This window comes from Sturnus vulgaris, chromosome 26 (assembly GCF_052056855.1).
Source record: "Sturnus vulgaris isolate bStuVul1 chromosome 26, bStuVul1.hap1, whole genome shotgun sequence".
In the NCBI taxonomy this organism is placed as follows: Eukaryota; Metazoa; Chordata; class Aves; order Passeriformes; family Sturnidae; genus Sturnus; species Sturnus vulgaris.
Window position 1 is genome coordinate 2,320,867 of NC_142268.1, and position 22,451 is coordinate 2,343,317.

The following is a 22,451-nucleotide window of genomic DNA, read 5'->3' on the forward strand; positions in this document are numbered from 1 at the left end:
TTCCCCATAAATTGACTTAAAATGTTGGCTAGATGGGGGAAATTCTCAATAAATGGACCCAAAAGGATGCACTGATTGGGGCCATGAAGTGGTAGAGGATGGAGGTGGGGGGAATTCTCAATAAATGGATCCAAAAATTGCAGTGCTGGGAGAGGCGGGTGGGAGCGCGGGGTGGGTTCCAGCTCCGAGGGGGATGAAGCTGGATCGCTGTGAGCCCCATCCTCGTTCTGCTGGTACCCATGGAAAACCCATCCCAGATGGCTGATCCCTGTCCAGCTGCAACCTGCAGGACATCTGGGCACATCTGGGCTTCCCAGAGGGGTTTGTGCCTGGCGTCCACCCCTCCAGGATCCCAACTGCCGAGTGGAAATGTGGGATCAGCGTCAGCCCCACGGGGAAGGTGTGACATCCCTGCAGGTCCCGTCTCCATCCCAGCGCAGACTCGACGTGCACCAACATCTGGCCACATCTGGGCATCTCAGAGGGTTTACACTCAATTTCCTCCCCAGAAATCCCACCGGAGCACCAGCGTCCCTGCGCCCAGCGGGATGGGGACACCGGGTGACACCGGGTGACACCGGGAGGCGCCGTGTCCGGCATCCCCCGCCCCACACTGCCCTGAAGGACAGGAATTGCCGCTTAATTTCCGGCTCCCTTTCCCCTTCCCACCCCCGCTGTAATTTACCTCTCCCCAGAGGAGCCCAAAAGCTGTAAACACACTTTTATTTGTCAGTCGCGTCCCCGCAGCCGCGCGGCTGTTGGGAAGGTAATAAATGATTCCGGTCCTCTTGGCTTGATGATGTCGGGATTAGGAGCCCTACATATTTTATGGAAACCTCTACATGATCTTCCTTGATAAATCATTTAAATAGGAGTGTCTTTTCTTGGTGTGGGATATAAAATATTTACTGGAGCGGGTGAAGGCTGTTCATCCGTGTTTACCCTCCCGCTTCCCAGCCCGGCTCTGGTGACAAACAGCTCAGCCCTTCGCCGGCTCAATGGCACCTCGGCTGTGACACGGGGACAGGCTCCTTGGGGCTGAAAGCTGGGAATTTGGGGGATTTATGTGATTCCCCAAGCTGCGTATTGCTGCAAAAAGAAGTGATTTTGGTGCAGCATCAGAGCATCCTCCCCATAGCGCCCACCAGCCCCGGCCAGGGAGTGTTGCCATGGCGTGACCAGCTCCAGCCGGCAAAACCGGGATCACCACCGGGATGGGAGATCCCAAAAGGGGAATTTTGGGGATCTCTGCGTTCCCCCAGCTGCGTTTTGTAGCAAAAATAAGTGATTTTGGTGCAGCATCAGAGCATCCTCCCCGAAGCGCTCACCAGCCCCGTGCCAGGGCGATGCATCCGTGGCGCGACCAGCTCCAACCTGCGAAATCAGGGTCCTCACCGGGATGGGAGATCCCAAAAGGGGAATTTCAGGGATTTATGTGTTCCCTCAGCTGTGTTTTGCTGCAAAAAGAAGTGATTTTGGTGCAGCATCAGAGCATCCTCCCCGTAGCTCCCACCAGCCCCGTGCCAGGGCGGTGCATCCATGGCAGGACCAGCTCCAGCCGGCAAAACCGCGATGGCCGCAAGGACAGGAGCTCCCCAAGGGGAATTTCTGTCACCAACACATCCCCCCAGCTGCATTTTGATGCAAAAAGAAGTGATTTTGGTCCAGCAATCCAGAACATCCTCCTTGCAGCACCCACCAGCCCCCTGCCAGGAAATGTTTTCCAACCTTCAAACCCGGGGTTCTCCAGCATCTCCCGCCCTCCCGGGGCTTGATCCCCTCATCCCTGCCCACCTCATCCCCACCTTCAGCCCCGGCAGCTTCTGCAGCGTCCTGCTCCCCTCTCCATTAGCATTCATCGCAATTCTTTTCATTTGTTACCTGGCAGGGGAATGAAAACACGTTGTTCCCCGCAGCGGGGGGTTTCCTACGGCGAGCCCCAACTTTTCAATCATTCCTTGGCAGCGCCGTGGCAGAGCGCGGCCCCCCCGCCCCCCGGGCAGGAGCCGGCGCTATTAAAAGGCTCACCCAGGGGCATGTATTTTCCATAAGACGCCGTGTACATGCTGTGCAACATTCAGGAGGATCATGCTGGAGCAATTGGTCCGGATATAATGCCGGTTACCTTGCGAGAGAGGAGCTCCGAGGGGAATGGATGCTCGCTCCGTGCCTGGGGGAGAAATCGCTCCCCGGCAAAGCTCGGGGGCGGCGATGCAGATGCTCGCCACCAGGTCCGTGTCTGTCGCCAGCCAAACTGGGCTTCGAAGCGGGGCAAAGGAGCAGGGAAGGTGGTGTGGGAGGGGGGGATGAGATGCAGTGACCTCCCGAGGTGCCCTCACCCATCGCATCCATGGGATACTGGGAAGAAATCCTGTGAGGGTGGCGAGGCACGGGAATGGATTTCCCAGAGAAGCTCAGGCTGCCCTATCCCTGGAAGTGTCCAAGGCCAGGATGGATGGGGCTTGGAGCACCCTGGGACAGTGGAAGTTGTTCCTGGGACATTGCAAGGTGTCCTTGGCTACGGCAGGGTGGGACTGGTTGGGCTTTTAATGTCCCTTCCCATCCAAACCTTTCCGGGATTTGCTGATTCGGTCATTCCCAAGGATCCTCCACTGGCGGGGGGCTGCAGCAGCCCCCTCCCACCCTTCACCACCCTCCGTCCGCCCCCCTCACCCCCTCCTCTCCCCGGGGTGGGGGGAATTCACAGCTGAACAAAACCAAATGTCCAGCGGCCTGAAAAGTTCCATTTCCTGCGCCGGGGGGCCCCAGAGACGGCTCGGAGCGAGGCTGAGCACGGTGACACACCCGGCTGGGCCAGCTCCTGCAAATCCATGGCCACAAAGGGCCGGGGGTCCCTCACCTGCCCCCCTCCCCCCCAGCCCCCCGCATCCCGACCCGCCGGAGGCAGCGGCGGGGCCGGTGTTGTCTCCTCGCCTCCCTGCGCTGTTTCCATAAATCATCCCCTGCTCTGGGATTCTCCAGGTGCTCCGCAGCTGGCAGCTTGTTCCAACAGCGTCCCTGCTTGTAGAGCTTGTAGCTATCAGGAGATAAGGATGGGAGGAGAGGGATGGCCCGGGCAGGCGGTGACAGCCCGGAGAGGACACCGGGCCGGGAGGGACATCCCGCATCCCCTGCGAGCTGGATGTGGGGCAGGAGGGACATCCCGCATCCCCTGCGAGCTGGAGCCGGGGCAGGAGGGACACCCCGCATCCCCTGCGAGCTGGATGTGGGGCAGGAGGGACATCCCGCATCCCCTGCGAGCTGGATGTGGGGCAGGAGGGACACCCCGCATCCCCTGCGAGATGGATGTGGGGCAGGAGGGACATCCCGCATCCCCTGCGAGCTGGATGTGGGGCAGGAGGGACATCCCGCATCCCCTGCGAGCTGGAGCCGGGGCAGGAGCCGCCGCCGGAGCTGCTGGAGGGACGTGACGGAGCCCGGGAGGTGTCGGTGAGCTCACGGTGTCGCGGTCCCCTGCGTGGGATGGGACAGGGGGACACAGGGATGAGCCCCCCAGCCTTGCTGCAGTGCTCGGAGGGGGCCGGTAGCCACTGTGCCGATCTCAGTGGCCACTATGCCAGCTCAGTCCAGGAGCCTGAGCTCGCAGCACTCACCATGGGGGAACACAAGGCCAGTGGGGACCCAGGGTGGCAAGGGGACAATCTGGCCACTGGGAATTCATTTCAATCGAGCAAACTGAAGCTGGATGCAGGAGAAAAGTGGATTTTTTTATCCCAGGATGTTCCCAGCTCCCTGCTCTGCCTCGAGCAGCCCCGGGAAAGGCTCAGCGTCGTGGTGAACCTTCCCCTGGCATACAGTGGCCATGGTGGCATCCCTGCTGGGACAGGCACCTCTGTGGCACAAAGTGGGACAATCCCTCTGGAAAGCTCGGCAGGAATGGGACCTGCGTGGCTGAACGTCCCTGGAGTGAGGCCCAGGAGAGGGGAGGGATCTGGGGACCACCCTGAGCCTCCCCACGGTGCAAACCTGGACCACAACATCTGGACTGGGGGAGCTGTGCCCTCCACAGCTGGAATGTGGCACCAGGTGGGACATTCCATGGGCCAGAGGAGCTCGGAGCACTCACTGCCTCCAGGGGGTTAAATGGAGAAAAAAAAAAAAAAAAAAAAGCTGAAATGGTGAAAGGGAGGAAGGAGCAGGGGGAGCAGAGCCCTCGGAACTCCGGGATCAGCTCGGGGGCTCGGGGTCCTCGGGGTGCCTTTGCTCTGGAGCAGGATGGCAGCTCCCAGCCTGACCCCATGGAATCAGCCCCAATTATCCCAATTATCCGCTGGAATCCCCCAGCTCCACTCGTGCTGGTATTGCTGCGATGCGGACCCCGCAGCCCAACAGGATCCAGCACATGCAGCATCCAGGCCCAGCCCAGCTCTCCATCACCACCACTCCTCACATCAAACCTCGGCACCAGAGACGGGCTCTAAATGATCCCATTCAGGCCCTAAAGCCCCACGACTCCATTCATTAATTACTAACGATGATCTGTCTCAGCCTCACTCCTGCCCATTCGCTATTTTTACCTCCCTATTTCCAACTCCCAGCGTTAAAAAAATCATGAGCCGGGTCTGAGAAAACCTCCTAAGCGTGTCTAAAAATTCACTTTTTGGTCAGTCCCTGCCAGGTTCTTTCACTGGTGGTTCCCTGTGACGGAGCTGGAGGTGGCACCCACGTCCCCGGCGGTGGGTGGCATCGCTCCTGCTCCTGGCACACATATGGCCCTTATTAAAAAGCAAAATTAGTCTTTCACCCTCTGGTGGCAAAACTTCAGAGCTCGGATCAGCTGTGGGAGCCTCAATTAATTACCAGCGGGTTGTTCCTATTGCTGCTAATTATGCTGGAATAGGCATGAAATGCCAGGAAGGAGCGCCGGCCGCTCCGGAAAAGTTTAGGATTTAGGGGGAAAAAAAAAAAGAGCAGAGGCAGAGGATGATTGTGATGCCACCTCAGAGCAGCCTGTCCTGGCTTTGGTGGCCTGGCAGGATGTCACCTGTGGGTGTCTCATTGCTGGGGAAACTGAGGCAGCAGCAGGTGAGGAGCTGGGGCTGCGGGAGCCGCCAGCCCCGAGCGCCCACCCGCCAGGCAGCCTCGCTTCCTATAATTAAATACTATCAACAATTGCATATTAATTAATTTAATATCCATTATTATTAATTAACAGGGTAATTAAGTCCTTCCCGTAATTAACACACCACCCAGCAGGGAGGTCTGGCTGCAGAGCCTTGGTGTACCAAGGGACACGGGGCTGCACAGGGAGCAGGGATGGACCCCGGGAACCTTTTGGGGACACAACCTTGGCCACCCCCCACAGGGGACACAGATCCGCACGGAGAGGGAAAAGTGATTCCTCAAAGCAAGGGCCTCACACGACATTTATTTGTATTTTATTATAAAAAAATACAGAATCCAAATGGGGGGTGAGAGATCCGGTTACCATCAGCACGACGTCGAGGACGAAAGCAGAAATGTCGAAGGACGGAGCGAGGCACGACGGGGACCAGCACGGGGAGGGGGGGACAGCACCGAGGGCAGGGGGGGGCTGCTCCAGGGGACCCCCAGCCCTCCCCCCCCGCCGGCCCCACTGCTGCCTCCGTCCTTCCACTCTCCCACAGTCGCTGTACACAATATAGATATTTATATATATAATCTATATATATATAAAACACAGACCGAAGGCCAGGCGGGTGCTGCCGGCTCCGTGTTGGAGCCCAGCGGGTGCTCCCCACATCCCCTCCCCCCCCAATAAACACAATTCTTTTGTCACCTTCGGAACCACGACCTGGTCTGGACACACGGGACAGGGACGGCAGGGAATGCAATTTTTTTTTTTTTAATTATGTTTTTTTTTTTTCTTGTATTTTTTTTTGTCTTTTTTTTTTTTTTTTTTGTAATTTTTTTCCGGGTTTTGGGGGGTTTTTTGGCTTTTTTTTTGCTTTTTTTTTTTTTTTTTTGGATGGTCAAGATGAGCTTATTGCAAGATTCCAGCTTCCTAGTCTAAAAAATAAAAATAAAATAAAAATAAGATAAACCCTTCCATAAAATCCATTCTCAACAATACATAAAAAAAACGCTCACAGTATAGCGCTGTATGTACAGGGACAGAGCCCCCTCCCAGCTCTGGGATTCCGGGATCCGCTGGGAATTGGGGGGGCTCCAGCCAGGTCTGAGCCCATCTCTGACATCCCCCAGGACCACCGACCACCCCTGGGTTCTGTGGGATGGGCACAGGACCCCCCCAAGGTGGGACAGCCCCAGACTTAAGGCGAGGAGGGGTCAGACCCTGGGGCTGCAGGGTGACCCCTCCCTGGGGATCTGCCACCCCTGGGGTCAGGGCCAACCTCGGATTTGGGGTTTGGGGAGGGGGAGTTAATTATTAATGCAAAGGAAAAGGGGAAAAATCCCCAAGCCCAGCCCTGGAATGTCGGGGGACAATGAGGGAGCACCAGGAAGGCCCCACAGGCTGCCACCAGCCCCCCATGGGGGTTCCTGTACCCCCAAAGCATCAGGGGGACACGGAGCAGGGTGGAGGAGGAAAATCCATGGCACACACTCCTCCTGCCCTGGTGCCAGCCAAACGCCCTCGGAGCGATGCCCACGGCTGGGCGAGCCCGGCCTGCCGGCTCCCAGCGCCCGGCGGTGCTCCCCGTGCCAGCCGGCCATTCCTGGCATCCCCCGTGCCGGCCATTGGCAGTGCCAGCCCCTCCCAGTGCTCCCAGTGCCAGTCGTGTTCAGTGCCAGCCGTCCCCAGTGCTCTCCATGCCCGTGGCCGCTCGGTGCTCCGGGTGCTGGCCACTCCTGCTGCTCTCCATGCTGGCCACTCCCTGCTCTCCATGCTGGCCATCCTCGGTGCTTGGTGTGCTGGCCAGACATCCCGGTGCTCTCCATAGGGGACATCCCGGTGCTCTCCATGGGGGACATCCCGGTGCTCTCCATGCCGGCCATCCCGGTGCTCTCTGTCTCAGCTGACCATTCCTGGTGCTCTCCGTGCCGACCATCCCCGTGCTCTCCATGGGGGACATCCCGGTGCTCTCCGTGCCGGCCATCCCAGTGTCCCCATGCCAGCTGAATCCAATTTCCTTTGCTGCTCACAGAGCCACCCTGGTGTCCCACGGGGACGGCGGTGACATCCGTGACATCCACGGTGACATCCGTGGCACGAGTGGAGGGCACGGGGTGAAGCCCCGGGCGCTCAGAGGGGGCTGTGTCCATCCAGGCCCCCCGTGCCCAGGGCAGGGGGTGGCCGGGGGTGGCAGGTCCGGCTCCGTGACGTCCTGTGGCCGGGCTGGGAAGGAGTCCATGCCCACAGAGCCGGTGGCACCATGGCTGTGTCCGGTGGCTCTGCCCACGGAGGGGACAATGGGGGCTCCATGGGGAACCGAGCCCAGCCCGTGCAGGTCAGTCTGGCACCAGGAGGACCCGATGGGAACAACTCAACAAATAAAAATAAAATTATTTTTTTTTCTTTAAAAAAAACCAAATCAAACCACAAAAATAAAAATATATATATATAAAAAAAAAAAAACCAACCAAAGAAAAAAAAAACAAATGGACGAGGACTCTGTATTTGGTCTAGAAATGTAAAAAGCAACGCCCCACCGGGACAGCCGGAACTGCAGGGCAGGGATGGAAATCGGGATCCATCCCCGGGGAACAGCCCGGCACCGCTCCCGGCGGGACAGCCGTGCCACGGCGGGGACTTCAGGCGGCCACAGGATCCTCGCGGGCAGCACCGACCCTCCCTGGGCACCATCCAGGCGATTCGGGGCGGGCAGGATCCATCCCCGGGGGCCGCTCCCGGCGCTTCGGTGTCGGTGCTACGAGAGCAGGAGCGTCCAGACCACCGGCACCACCGCCAGCGCCGCCGGCGGCACCCTGAGGCTGCAGCACGAGTTGTTGCTGGTGAAAATGGGCTCCGGGGATTCGTAGAGGGAATCGTCTGTGGAAAAGGAAGGAACAGAGGGAGGGATGGCTGCGGTGATGCTCGGTGTCTGGCAGCATCCCCGTGCCGATGAGCTGGGCAATGACCCCTTCCCAAATCCCTGCTACCCCAAAAGCGCAGCTGCCACCCCCCGGGAGCTGGCACGGGGACATGCGAGGGTGGCAATGCCGCGGGGGGCTCCCCAGGGTGGGATCCTGCCCTTTTACCGGGATCACGGAGCCTCGGAGCCCGTCCCCGTGTGCCACAGGCAGGTGACATTGTCCCAGGGGTTTATCCGGGGATGGAGCCGCTCGGGGCAGGGTCAGCCCTTGCCCACAGCCTGGGGGTCCCGGCCACAGCGGGGGACACACGGGGGACACGGGGACACACAGGGAACACACGGGGGACACGCAGGAGACACACCGGGACACACCGGGGCACATCGGACCCCATGTGGCCACTCCCCCGCCTCAGCTCGCTCCGGTTTGTCACTGAATTATGGATTTTTATGGGCCTAGAATCAGGACAAACAGAGTCTGGTCCTGCCTGGGGATGCTCCAACGTCCCACCCACCTGATCCTCCCGTCCCCCCAAAATTCCAGAGGGTCCCTCGTGCCAGGATGAGGTTTCCAGACTCATCCCAGGGTCAGACCCAGACAAGGGGCGCCCCCTCAGGGACCTCCCACCATCCCCAGGCCCAGCCTCTCTTCCCCTTCCCTTCCCCTCTGCAAGACAGAACAAAATCCCAATATTATTAAAATACTAAAAAATAATATCGGCAGAGATTTTTTTTTTTCTCCCCCTCATCCTGAACGGAACATGAGATGAGATTTTACAGATGGTTCCGTTATGTTGGGTTTTATTTTAAAGCCACCAAAGGAAGGGAGGCGAGAGCCATCGGTTACCCGGTGACATTCCGCTGTCCCCAGGGAGAGTCGCTGCCATTTGCTAATTACACGTTAACAGGAGAAGAAAATTATTAATTTGTTTTTTTAAATGGCTGATTTATGCGAGTCAGAAAAGTAGCCACTGAGCAGCGATGATTATTGTTACTCTTTTTTTTTTTTTCCCCCTCTATCTCTCTGTCTGGACAGTGCTGAGATGGCTCCAACAGAGCTGAGGGCTCTGTCCCCATCCCTGTCACCACCGGGGTGGCACCCAAAGGCCACCACTCGCCCCCAAGCCGTGGGCAGGACCTGGGGACCCCCCCAGTGACCCCCCCAAACCTCTCACTTACTTGTTGGCCGAACATAAACCTTCAGCTTCAGGCAGGGCCTGTCCACCGTGTTCGGGGGGGACGCAGCTGAGGGAGGAAAAGGGGACAAAGGGGGTGGGATGTGGGGACAGCAGCAAAACCAGGGTCAGGGCACTGAATGAAAATAATAAACATTGGGAGAAAGGGAGGAATCGCAGCAATTATGGGGGTGATACTTCCTCTCAAGATGAGAAAATGGGAGTATTTTTAATATATAAAAAGAGATTTACTTTTATATATATATATATTTTTTTTAATTAAAGTAGGGGTTTTTTACCCTTCCCTTTTCCGTTTTGGAAAGAAAAGGGGGAAGGAGAAGGTGCTGAGATGAGCAGGACAATGAGCATCCCAACTCCTCCATCCCAGCTACTCCATCCCAAATCCTCCATCCCAACTCCTCCATCCCAACTCCTCCATCCCAGCTACTCCATCCCAAATCCTCCATCCCAGCTACTCCACAGCTGCTGCCGACCTTCCATGGGGGTGTTGTTTTGGTTTTTTTTACCCTCCCATTTTCTTTTCCTTTTTGGCACTTCACTCCATGGTGGGGAAAGGAGAAAGTGCTGAGCTGAGCAGCACCACGGGCATCCCACAGAATTCCATCCACAGAATTCCATCCCATGGAATTCTATCCCACAGAATCCCATCCCACAGAATTCCATCTCACAGAATCCCATCCCATGGAATCTCATCCCACAGAATCCCATCCTATGGAATTCCATCCCACAGAATCCCATGCCATGGAATTCTATCCCATAGAATCCCATCCCACAGAATCTCATCCAACAGAATTCCATCCTATGGAATTCTATCCCACAGAATCTCATCCCACAGAATCCCATCCCATGGAATTCCATCTCATGGAATTCTACCCCACAGAATCTCATCCCACAGAATCCCATCCCATGGAATTCCATCTCATGGAATTCTACCCCACAGAATCTCATCCTATGGAATCCTATCCACAGAATCCCATCCCATGGAATTCTATCCCACAGAATCTCATCCCACAGAATTCCATCCTATGGAATTCTGTCCCACAGAATCCCATGCCATGGAATTCTATCCCACAGAATCCCATCCCACAGCATCTCATCCCACAGAATCCCATCCCACAGAATCCCATCCCACAGAATTCCATCCTATGGAATTCTATCCCACAGAATCCCATCCCACAGCATTTCATCCCACAGAATCCCATCCCACAGAATCCCATCCCACAGAATCCCATCCCACAGAATCCCACCCCATCCTGCTGCATCCCAGCTCCATCCCCAGGGCCAGCCCGTGCCCTTGACCCAGTCCAGAGGCACGAGCGTGTCCCGGTGCCGTCGGGTTAATGGATTCCAATCCGTGGGCTCGAGGAGGAGGTAATTTCTTTTCTTTCATGTCTGCTAAATACGGTTCCTCAAAGAGGCATAATTTCTAATGTTCCGCATGACGGGAATTCTAACCGGGTTAGCAATGATCAGCTTCCCATTTACTCCTGTGTAATCTCTCCCTAACGACATTAAAAAATAAAAAAAAAAATAAAATAAAATAAAATAAAAGTGGGGAGGGGAGAGTTGGTGGTGGGGGGAAGAGAGACAGACGGAGTTGTGGCCGCAGTTATTGCGCCGGTGACATTTTACGGGGGAGAAGAGAGAGGGGGGAAATGGTAATTTAATATAGATAAAAGGAACAAATTAAGTGGGCTGAAAACAGCTGCTTTAGGAAAAAGAGGAGGAATGATAAGGCACAGGAGCGTGGCCGTGGCTCCGGTGAGGGCGGCAGGGTTGGGGTCGCGCTGCCTCCTTTGGGGTTGGGTTCGGGTTTTATCCCAGCACCTGCTGCCAGCACTGCCGGGTTAATTTTCCTCTCCCCCCTCCTGCCCCTGCAGATGCTCTGGAGGTGGAAATTCCCTGCCAGGGACCCTCGTCCTGCAGCCAGCACCGGAGTTTCCTCCAGAGCACGCCAGGCAGTTCAGGGGTCAGGTTTGGGTGAGAAACAGAGCCCAGATTTGGGAGAGCACAGGGATACATGGGAGAGCATGGAATACCATGGGAGAGCACAGGAATTACATTTGAGAACTCAGGTGTACACAGGAGAGCACAGGAATAGATGGGAAAGCATGGGAATATGTGTGAGAACATGGGAATTACATGTGAGAACTCAGGTGTACATGGGAGAGCACAGGAATTACATGTGAGAACATGAGAATTACATGTGAGAGCTCAGATGAACATGGAGAGCACAGGAATTACACGAGAGCAAGAAATACAAAGGAGAGCACAGGAATATATAAGATATCATAGGAATTACACGTGAGAGAATGGGAATTGCATGTAAGAGCATGGAATAGATGGGAGAGCACAAGAATTGCACATGAGAGCATGGAATACATGGGAGAGCACGGTAATTAGATGGGAGAGCACGGGAATATATGTGGGAATTACATGTGAATGATATGTGAGAGCTCAGGTGCACATGGGAGAGCACAGAAATTGCACACCAGAGCACAGAAATACACAGGAGAGTGTTAGAACTTTGGAAACAAAACAAAAAAAAAATTAAAAGAGAGAGCAGAGGAATAGACGGGAGAGCACAGGAATTACATGGGAGAGCATGGAATATGTGGGATAGCTCAGGAATTACACACAAGAGCACAGGAACTCATGGGAGAGCACGGGAATATAAGTGAGACAATGGGAACACACGTGAGAGCATGGAATATGTGGGAGAGCACAGGAATTACATGGGAGAGCATGGAAATACATGTGAAAGGATGGGAATGAGCACAGGAATTACATGTGAGACCATGGGAATTGCATGTAAGAGCATGGAATACACAGGAAATACATGGAATTACACGAGAGCACAGAAATACCTAGGAGAGTTTGGGAATGGATGGGAAAGCTCAGAAATTACACAAGAGCATGGAAATATATGTGAGAGAATGAGAATTACATGGGAGAGCTCAGTAATGACACATGAGAGCATGGAAATACATGTGAGAGGATGGGAATGAGCACAGGAATTACATGTGAGACCACGGGAATATTTTTGAGGAATATTTTTGAGGAATATTTTTGAGGAATATTTTTGAGGAATACACAGGAGATCATGGGAGCAGTGTCCAGGGCTGGGGCCATTCCCAGTGCCATTCCCACTGGGATCAGACCAGTGCCTCTGGTCAGTCCTGGTCACTCTCACACCTAGAGCTGTGACTCAGCCCCAGTTTCTATGGGATGTTTACCCTGAGCTGGACACTCTGCAATTTTAGTGGAGGATTCTGCAACACTTTGGCAAACCACGGCAGCAGGACACCCCCGGGACACCCCAAACCCCTCCCCACCCACACTCACAGATGTAGTAATACTCGTGGCCGGGTCTGAACTCGAAACCCAGCGAGAAGGGGGTGAAGAGCTGGAACTTCTCGGAGAATTTGAGGGGCCCGTTGGGGGAGTCGGGGCGATTGCACTCCCAGCGTTTGAAGCCGCGCTGCCGGTGGTCGCAGGAGGCGTGGCCCTCGTAGTTGACCATGTAGAGGATGTACCTCTCCATGCGCTCCGGCAGAGGCTCCTCGTAGTGCGGGCAGTAGATGTCCAGGTAGTCGTTGATGCTCACCTCCACCGTGTAGTCCCCGCGGTGGAACCTGCGGAGGGAGTGGGTCAGGGGGGTTATAAATGGAGTTCGAGATGGTTTGGGGACGCCCCCGTGGAACCCACGCAGAGGTTTGGGGTTGGGAGGGACCTTAAACACCTCGTGGGTGTTCTGTTCTGGGCTGGAACTCTGCCAAAGTTTTGGGACTGTAAAAGGAATGAGCTGAGGAGAGTGATAGACCCAGCTGATCCTGGACTATCAGAGCTGAGTGACCACAGCACCATGGAATCCCAGCATGGTTTGGGTGGGAAGGATCTTAAAGCCCATCCAGCCCCCCCTGCCATGGGCACGGATGTGGTCACTGTGCTGCAAAGAGAGAGAAAGGACAGCAACACACACGGAGCTCTTTGGGGAAAAAAGGCCAATTTATTGTACAGACAGCCCGGATTTAAAGTGTGTTAGTGCAGCCAGGACAGGACAGGAGCTCATTGGACAATTGGGAAAAACATCCTTGGGACAGCACCTCAGGATGTGTCCCACGGGAAAGACACCAGGGGTTAATGTTGGTGATGAATTCCACTCTGTTTGTCACCATGTTGTCACCCTGGGAGACTCCTCCCTAACTGAAGCTGCAGTCAGCTTGTCAGCCTGGGAATGGAGCTGAGAGTCAGGAGAAATCCAGGCCTGAAAAGAATTCCCAAGCTGGAATTCCCCAGCTCTGTCAATGTGTGTGTCCACACACGGACACCTTCCACTGTCCCAGGCTGCTCCAAACCCTGCCCAGCCTGGCCTTGGACACTCCCAGGGATGGAGCAGCCACAATTTCTCTGTGGGCCTCACTTCTCTGTGATCCAAGCCCTGATCCAACCCCATTAACCTCCAGATTAACTCAGATTCTCTTTGTTTCATGCCAGCGAACCGGCACCATTTGGCAGAAAACCACACAGAAATGCTGATTCCCGGCGGCGCCGCAATCCCGGTGTCAGTGGTGTTCCTGGCACGGTTTATCAGAGAGATTAAGGGATTAGCAGCACTGGAGAACTCCGTGGCACATGCCAGACACCCCCCCTCCAGCTCCTTGGGTCGGGCCCTGTGACCCCCTCCCCAAAATTCCAGCACCACAGTTGGTGGAGCTCAAGGCCAAATTCGCAGCTTGGCTTCCCCTCCTCGCTGAGTGAGGTTTTTTTCCGAATTAATTTAAAGTTCACCCCAAAACCTCATCACAGGGCTCACCCCACAGCTCCAGGGTTTGGCTGGAGGGGTCAGCACAGCCTTGGTGGGCTTTGGACAGTGACCACAAACCCCCTGAACATCCCAAAGCAGCATCTCAGGGCTCCCAAAACCCCCCGAGGTTTTGGCAGCTGCTGAGACGGCTTCAGCTCATCCAGGAACACCCCAAAAATGCATCCCCATCCCTGCAGCGGGAGATGTGACCCCCAAAAAGGGAAGAGGGGGGGAAGAAAGGAGGAGGTGTGGGGAGGGAGGGGGTCCTGCAGCCCCCCCCCCCAGCTCATTACCTGCCTCATAAGCTCTCTGATCACACAGGGAACGCGCTAATTAAGGAGCAGGGTTTCTCCCTCTCCTTCCCTCTCCTTTCCCGAGCCAGTTGTGCCAACCCTGCCCCTGGCAAGGTAACATTGGAAAATGTAAAATTAATACAAAGGGCTGGAATTTACTGGGAAACAATTTTCAAACGCACGGAGAACAATAAAAAATATTTAAAGAAAAAACCAACAAAAAAACCTTCTTCTCGCTGCCTTTTATTTAAAAAAAAATTATTTATTTTAATGATCGTTACTAAAGCCCAAGCAATGGCGGGGGGGGGGGCCCACATATCAGGGGAATAATAATAGTAATAATAATTATATTTTGGGGAAAAATCACTTCGAGGGTCTTCACCTGCCTGACAAATTGCTGAATTAAAGCTGATTAAAGCTGATTAATGGCCCAGACGGAGACGGGTGTGGGGGAGTTGTGGGGAAGAGGGAACCCTCCTTTGGGTGAGGGGGTTTGTGGGGACCCCCAATGGTGCACCCCACTCTGCACGGGGTCCTGGGCTCCCACACTGCATCCCAGTCTGATGCCATGGGATGGGGATGATGTCATGGGACAGGGATGATGCCATGGGATGAGGATGGTGCCATGGGATGGGGATGACGTCATGGGATTGGGATGGTGCCATGGGACAGGGATGATGTCATGGGATTGGGATGATGCCATGGGACAGGGATGATGCCACGGGATGGGAATGATGTAATGGGACAGGGATGATGCCACGGGATTGGGATGATGTCATGGGATTGGGATGATGTCATGGGATTGGGATGATGCCATGGGACAGGGATGATGCCACGGGATTGGGATGATGTCATGGGATTGGGATGGTGCCATGGGACAGGGATGTCATGGGATTGGGATGATCTCAGCATCCAGGATAACACCACAGATGGGGATGATCCCAGCACCAGAGCCAGTGCCACGGGATGGGAATGATGTCATGGGATGGGGATGATGGGATGGGATGGGGATGATGGGATGGGTTGGGATGGGGATGATGGGATGGGTTGGGGATGATGCCATGGGATGAGGATGATGCCATGGGATGGGGACAATGCCACCACCAGGGATGTACCCCAGGACAACCCACGGCCTGGCAGCACACCCTCCATGGACACTCCAGATCTGGAGCTCCACACTCCCACTCTCCAGCACTGTGGGGCCCCAGCACAGGACATGTCACCCACCCAGCCTGGCTCCACCAGGTTTGGGAGTTAATCAACAACTTCCCAGCACTGTGACACCTTTCCACAACAGGAGCAAGAATCCATCAGAGGGAAATTGTCCAGAATTGAAATCTCGGAGCTGGTGAAGCCCCTCTGGCATTATCCAACCCCTGTGTCCCCACACCACGCTGGAAACACATTGGCTTCCCAAATTTTTACCTCTTGGATATTCACTGTGGAGGGGAAATCCCTTCTGAGAGGAGAGGCACCTGCAGATGGAGACCCCTGGTACTGGCAGGAGAGCAAATCCCACACCCAAACCCTGGTCCTGGTCCCCCAAACACAGCCAGTGCCTCAGTTTCCCCTCTGAGCTGCAGCAGCAACCTCCCAAAATTCCCAAATTCGGGCAGCGACCCAGCACAGGAACAAAGCAGATTTGTCTCTCTACACCCTGCGAGACCAGCCAGTGTCCCAAGGGTTAAATAATTCAGATTTTTCTTTCCTGAACAGCTTGAAAAGAGATATGATTGCGCCCGCTGGAATACGGGGAGGGGGGGGATATTATGGATGGAAAAGAGCTATTTAAGCTGAGGAACGGTGTTGGCACATAAACAAATGGGTATAAACCGGCCATGAATAAATTGAGGCTGGAAATTAGGAGGTTTGGAACCACTGGGGGCCAGGCAGGGCTCATGGGGGCAGAGAGGTGAGGGGGGGACTGGAGCAGGGGGGCCAGGTATGGGGTCCCCCCCTCTCCAAGGGCACCCGTCCTTGCGGGGCCAGGCGCTGAGAGACTTAAAATCTCCCTTCCGCTTTCATCTCCCGAAATCTCCTTCATTCAAATAGTCACAGCGTGATCAGGAGTAATAAGCCTATTACAGAGCAAAATAAAACACAGCAGCTCCCCCCACCCGCCCCCCCAAAGCCAGCCCCCCCCCTCCCAGCCCTCCCGCCCTCTTTGGGGCTATTAAACACAACCCGATGGAAATTCAGCTGTGGAGCAGCCAATGTCACCCCCCCACAGCTCCCACAGCCCTGCAAGGTGTCCCCCCCCTCAGGAAATGGGGACAAAGCGGCTCTCGGAGCCGGGGGGGGTGGGAGGGAAGGGCCCCCGGGGTGTAGGCGCCCACCGACCCCTTCCAGCGGCTCCTTTCTGCATTAATCCTGTTGCTCGGCTGGTTCCTGGCATGTCCGTGGCCGGCAATGGACTTCACGCCGGGAACGTTTAAGCCGCTTTTCCATCTGTTTCTCCTTCTCCTTGGGCAGCCGGAATCGCTGCCGAGCCCGAGCCCAGCGTCACCCGCGGGATGACAACGAGCAGCGCTGGGCAGGAGCCGGACGCGGCCATCGGGGGGAATTTGGGCCGTGTGCCGGTCCCAGTGTCCCGCAGGTTGGTCCCTGTTCCCTGCTCAAGAGGTAAAAGCCACGGACGGAGCTGGGAGGGGATGGAGCCGGAGCCGGATGCACCTCGACACCTGTGCCCACCCAGTTTCGGTCCAGCAGGTTCGGCCACCCCACATCCCATCCCACTGCCCCATTCCACCACCCCACCAGCTGATTTTAACCGTGTTTCCAAATATTTTCCATGCTGGAGAGCGAGCGTCCCCTGCACCGACACCTCCCAAACTCCCTTCAGGCGGTGCCGGAGGATCCCAGCATCCCACCATGGCCAAGCCCTGGCGCTGGCAGGGATGAGATGACATTCAGGGGACGCCCCGTCCCCATCGACCCCAAACCCCGGGATGGTGGCAGTGACGAGTCCCAGTCCCCGGAGGCTCCGGCGTTGTCCCCAGACGCGGTGGGACAGAGCGGGGACGGCGTCGTGGCTCACGGAGCGCCGGTAATGCGGTCCGGAGGGACCCCGCCGTACACACAGCACCTAAATTATTTAATTTCTCCAAACTGCTGCACCTTTATAAATCATTAAAAGCTCCTTTTGATCTGTGTTAATGAGGTTTCCTGAGTGCGGGGCTGGGAAATGCTTCGGCGCCAGAAAGCGACGCCGCTGATTAAAAAAATAAAGAGGGGGCGACCAGGAGCGTGGGGGGCGGGACGGGCACGGGGAGGGGTGGGGGGCACGGGGAGGTGGGCACGGGGCGGGGGGCACAGGGGCTCTCCAGGGCCCAGCCAGGCACTGGAGGGGCTTTAGGGATGCCTGTCGTGTTTATGTTCTTTCCTTTCCCTTTCTCTTTCCCCTCCCTTCCCTTCTCTTTCAGTTTCCCTTTCCTTTCTAGTTTTCTCTCTTCCCCTTTTTCTTTCCTTTCTCCTTTCCCGGAGCTTTCCAGCCAGGGAATCTCGGGAACACGCTGGTCCCAGCTGCCACCACGCTCCTGGGAAATGCCAACCAAACCATGGGCAGGGCCGGGGCCGTTGGTCCTCCTGGTGCTCTGGGGAACAATTCCCTCTTTGGAGAGCAGTGGGATGGGATGAAACCCCCCAGGGATGTCACTGGGAGCCACGGCCTGCGGGAGTGTCCTGTTCCAGCGGTGCCACCATCGGTGACCCCGTCGGTGACACCGTGGGAGCGCCGCGGCGCCGGCCCTGACAGCTTTAATGCCGATATTTATCTCAGCTCCGAACCTCCGAGCCCGGCTCCATATTCAGGAGCTCAATCACCGGGATCGGGAATGGCGAGGGCAGCTGGGTCTGGGCTTAACATCGGCCGAGAGCGCCGGAGAGCTCAGGGGTGGGGACAGGGATGGGACAGGGATGGGACAGGGGTGGGGACGGGGATTGGGACAGGGGTGGGGATGGGGATAGACACAAGGACAGGGATGGAGATAAGAATGTGGACATAGACAGGGATGGGGACAGAGATAAGGAAAGGGATGGGTACAGGGATGGGAATGGGGACAGAGGGGTGGGGACAGGGGTGGCAGGGGATATAGCAGGGACAGGGATGGAGATGGGGATGGAGATAAAAACTGGGATAGGGATGGGACTGGGGACAGTGATAGAGACAGGGATGGAGTGGGGATGGGATAGGGACAGAGACAAGGACAGCGATAGGGCTGGAGATGGGCACAGGGATGGGGATGAGGACTGGGGCAGGCACTGTGGGTAATGAAAACAAATTCCATGCAGAACCAGGGGCCACTTCCCCTGCCCTGGCATCCCTGGAGCTGCTCAGGGACCAGCACTGCCCCAGCTGGAGCAGGGGAGCAGCTCCCCCAGCCTAGCTCAGCCCGGCGCTGCCGGAGCTCACACCTTCATTGACGGATATTTCCCTTTCCCTCCTTTTAAGGTAAATGACAGAAAATCCCAGGACAGCCATCAGCCTCCGAGGTAACCTCGTCCCGCCTCGGCCGCGTTCCCACAGGATTCAGCGGCTCCTGTTACCTGGGGCAACGGCGGGGAAATGACGGCTGGCATCTAAATTGCCATCATTATGCTCCAGAGCCAACACTCCCCATTTACACTTTATTGTCATCTTTCGCTTTAGGGAGATGCTGAGATATTACAGGATGGGGTGACAGAGCGGGATGAGATGGGATGCAGGAGGAGAGAGGCGCGGAGATAAATGGGGACCCCCGGAGCTGTTATTTCAGCCTGATTGCGGATCCGGAAGCGGAGCCGAGTCCGATCCCGCAGGCTGTGGGGAGGCTTTAATGCACAGAAGAAAATAAAATTTGTTTAAATGCAAGCGCCAGCCTGGCGGGGCCTGGGCACGTGGTCCCTGGGAGAGGATTCCCACCAAAGCCCTGCCGAAAACGCTGCGGAAGCAGCTCGGCCTCCTCCGGCTGCGGGGATGCTCATGGAATAATGGGAACTGATCCTCACCCACAGCTGGTACTGGGATGTGGCTGGCACCCCATTGTGGGGCTGGCACCCCATTGTGGGCTAGTACCCCACTGCACCCCTGGCACCCCTTTGTGGTACCTCAATATAGCCCCTGTACCCCTTCGTGGGGCTGGCACCCCATTGTGGGGCTGGTATCCCAATATTTGACAGGTATCCCATTGTGGGGCTGGCACCCACTGCACCCCTGGCACCCCTTTGTGGGGCTGGTATCTCAATACAGCCCCAGTACTCCATTGTAGGGCTGACATCACATTGTGGGGCTGGCACCCCATTGCACCCCTGGCACCCCTTTGTGGGGCTGATACCCCAATATTGGACAGGTGTTCCATTGTGGGGTTGGCACCTCATTCCATCTCCTGCACCCCACTGCATCCTATTCCAGGGATGGCACCCCACAGCAAGGCTGGTATCCCATTGTGAAGCTGGCACCCCATTCCAGGGCTTGCACCCCACCCCATTTCCTGCACCCCACGGCATCCCTGCGCCCCATTCCAGGGCTGGCACCCCATTGTAGGGCCATTCCAAGGATACTCCTGGGCACCCCAAAGCAAAATCAGCTCTTGGTTCTCCAAACTCCAAGTTCATTCTCTCTCCCCATCTCACTTTTTGCCAATCTGCACAAAGGAAATGCAAACCAAACTTGGGGTGTCATCCCCCCATCCCCACATGGGGACTGCAGTGAGACAGGGCTGGGGGAGCTGCTGAGGACAGCAGGGGAGGAATGAGGCCTTTCAAGTGTTTGCAGTGAAAAAAAAAAGAGAGAAAAAAGCAAAGAGTTCAAAAACTGAGCAGCTTTCCAAGGAAGAGCCAGGGCAGCTTCGCCCTCAGCCCCACTGCACGGGGTTGGGATTGGGAAATTCCTTCCCAAACACCTCCCTGAGCAGGCCCTGGAGTTTGGGATAAACCCAAACCACAGCCACGACCCCATGGATGCACTGGGAGCTGGGAGTTCCACACGACCCAGCACGACACAGACAAGGCCGGGTGGATGGATCCTGCCATGATGCCAAGCATGGATCAGACAGGTTTTTCCCTCAGACTCATGACATCACCCTCTTGTCCAGAAAAAAACACAGGTGTCAGTCAGAAACCGTGGTTTTGACATGCAAATATTCATTTTTCCACGTGCCACAGCCTATCCAGGGGGATGAACCCACTCCCCAGGCAGGTGGAGCCTCTTTCCGGGGAGCTCTACCCTCACCCCACAACCAAAGCTCCCTGGAAACGCTCCAGCTGCTGCAATTCCCACCACTCACCCCTCATTAGCATGGATGCTCGTTAGCCCAGCGCTGAGACTAATCAATACTGCCATTAACCGACTCCCTGGAATTAATGCGCTTGAACCTGGCAGGCCGCGGGATATTGGTCATTTTTCCACTTAACCTGGCAGGAGGAGTTTTTCCCTTTGCTGGTGGCAGTGGATGACGGAGGGAAGCTGGGACAGCTCATCCCTACAGCTCCCGGCTGCCGGTTCACCACCAGCTTTGGGTTCACCACCGCTTTTTGGTCATCCCAAGGTTTTGGGATGCTCACAAACCTCAGGGAGCACCTGAGGAAGGGGAAGGGCAGCCTTGTCCTAAGCCATGAGGTTGGACACCCTGGAGAGGGCTCTGGGGACACCCAGATCGTGACCCTCTGGTGTCACTCTATTCCTGCAGCTGCTCCATCCTTTCTGCCCCAGGTTCCTGGCCCTGGAGTCCTGGGCAGGCACAGCCGAGCTGCTCTCCCGGGCACCCCAGAGCCACCCTCCCCTGCTGCTCCCGCCGCCTCGCAGCGCCTCTGGCTAAACAGAGATCAGAAATGTTAGATCTTTCTTAACATCTCCTGCCAGCACTGTCAGTGGCCCTCTCCAGAGTACCAGGGCCCTCTGTTATGTAAACACAGCACATTCTCTGTCAAAGATTAAAAAAAAAAAAGCCTCATTTGCACATAAAAGCAGCCTCTGCACTAGTTACGGGCACTGTGGCATGTAAGGAAGACTGTAGGTTAAATTCAATAATAAAGTGGGGCAGCACAGAGGTCCTGCTCCAGCTCCTTCTCCTGCAGCCCAGCCCTGGCTGCTCTGGCCGGACCTGTGGCCACCAAACGGCGCTGGCCACGAGTCCCTGGGATGGGGACTGAGGAGGCACCGTGAGCCCTGGGCTGGGCTGTGGGTGAGTGACCCCCAGGCCCCTCACTGCACCGTGCCAGGCCACCCTGAGACCCCACCCTGGTGCCCCTCTGTGGCACCCCAGACTCCATCATCCCCATCTCCTCCCCTTGGGACCCCATCCAGAGCGGGGCCTGCTGCCCCACATCCCTCCCCACACATTTTTGGGAGCTGGCACCACCCTCACACCCCAGCACAGCTCTGCCATCCCCACGGAGCAGCTCCCAGCTACAGAGGCACCACTCAGATCATGAATGTGACACCGCGGATGTGACATCCCTCGCTGCCAGCCCTCGGTGACGCGGTGCCCATTGTGGTGGGATGGCACCGGGGGGTCTCCAGCCATGGATGCCCCTCCCTGGGAGTGCCAGAAGCTCCGGGGATGGCGGCAGCCAGCCGGACCCGCAGCCGGATCCGCACAAATCGAATCAGAGCAGAAACTCAACTGCCAGAGAGACGAGGGCTGGGAAGTGTCACGGTAATCGTGTTAGTGCCAGCAGAGCCACGGCTGCTCCGGGAGCCGGGGGCACAGCGAGGTGGGCACGGTGGGATGGGCACAGCAGGGTGGCACAGAGCAATGGGCACACAGGGGTGGCCACAACAGGGTGGCCGTGATGGGATGGGCATGGCAGTGCCAGCACAGGGGCTCGCTGGACACCCAGATCAGGCCCTGTGGGAGGAGTGAGGGCCCAAGAGGGATCAGAAGGGGCAGAGCCAGGTGGCAGGAGGGGTCACAGTGGCGGCTGACAGAGACGGTGACAGGGCTCCGGAGGGAGGTGATTCATTCCCAAATCACTGCGTGCCACACATGTCCCCACGGCCATCAACCTGGAACATGTAACCCCACAGGCACCAGCCTGGCACACACGACCCCACAAACACCAGCCTGGCGTGGGTCAGGTGGGTCAATGGGTGTCTCCATTGACACCAGGCTGGCACTTGTGTCCCCACAAACATCAGGCTGGCACACATGACCCCACGGACATCAACCTGGCACATGTGACCCCA

The 22,451-nt window shown here is 56.4% G+C and overlaps 1 protein-coding gene across 1 annotated transcript in view; it reads right to left on the bottom strand.

Annotated features, from left to right (window-relative positions):
• Positions 1-5,370: 5,370 nt before the first annotated feature.
• Positions 5,371-22,451, bottom strand: part of EFNA2 (ephrin A2) — a 42,865-nt gene continuing 25,784 nt past the window's right edge. The window contains exons 2-4 of the mRNA XM_088179348.1: positions 12,533-12,822; positions 9,171-9,236; positions 5,371-7,951 (exon numbers count right to left, since the gene is read on the bottom strand). Coding sequence (XP_088035474.1) covers positions 7,830-7,951; positions 9,171-9,236; positions 12,533-12,822 — 478 coding nt within the window. The 3' untranslated portion in view covers positions 5,371-7,829. The remainder of the gene's footprint in view (positions 7,952-9,170; positions 9,237-12,532; positions 12,823-22,451) is intronic.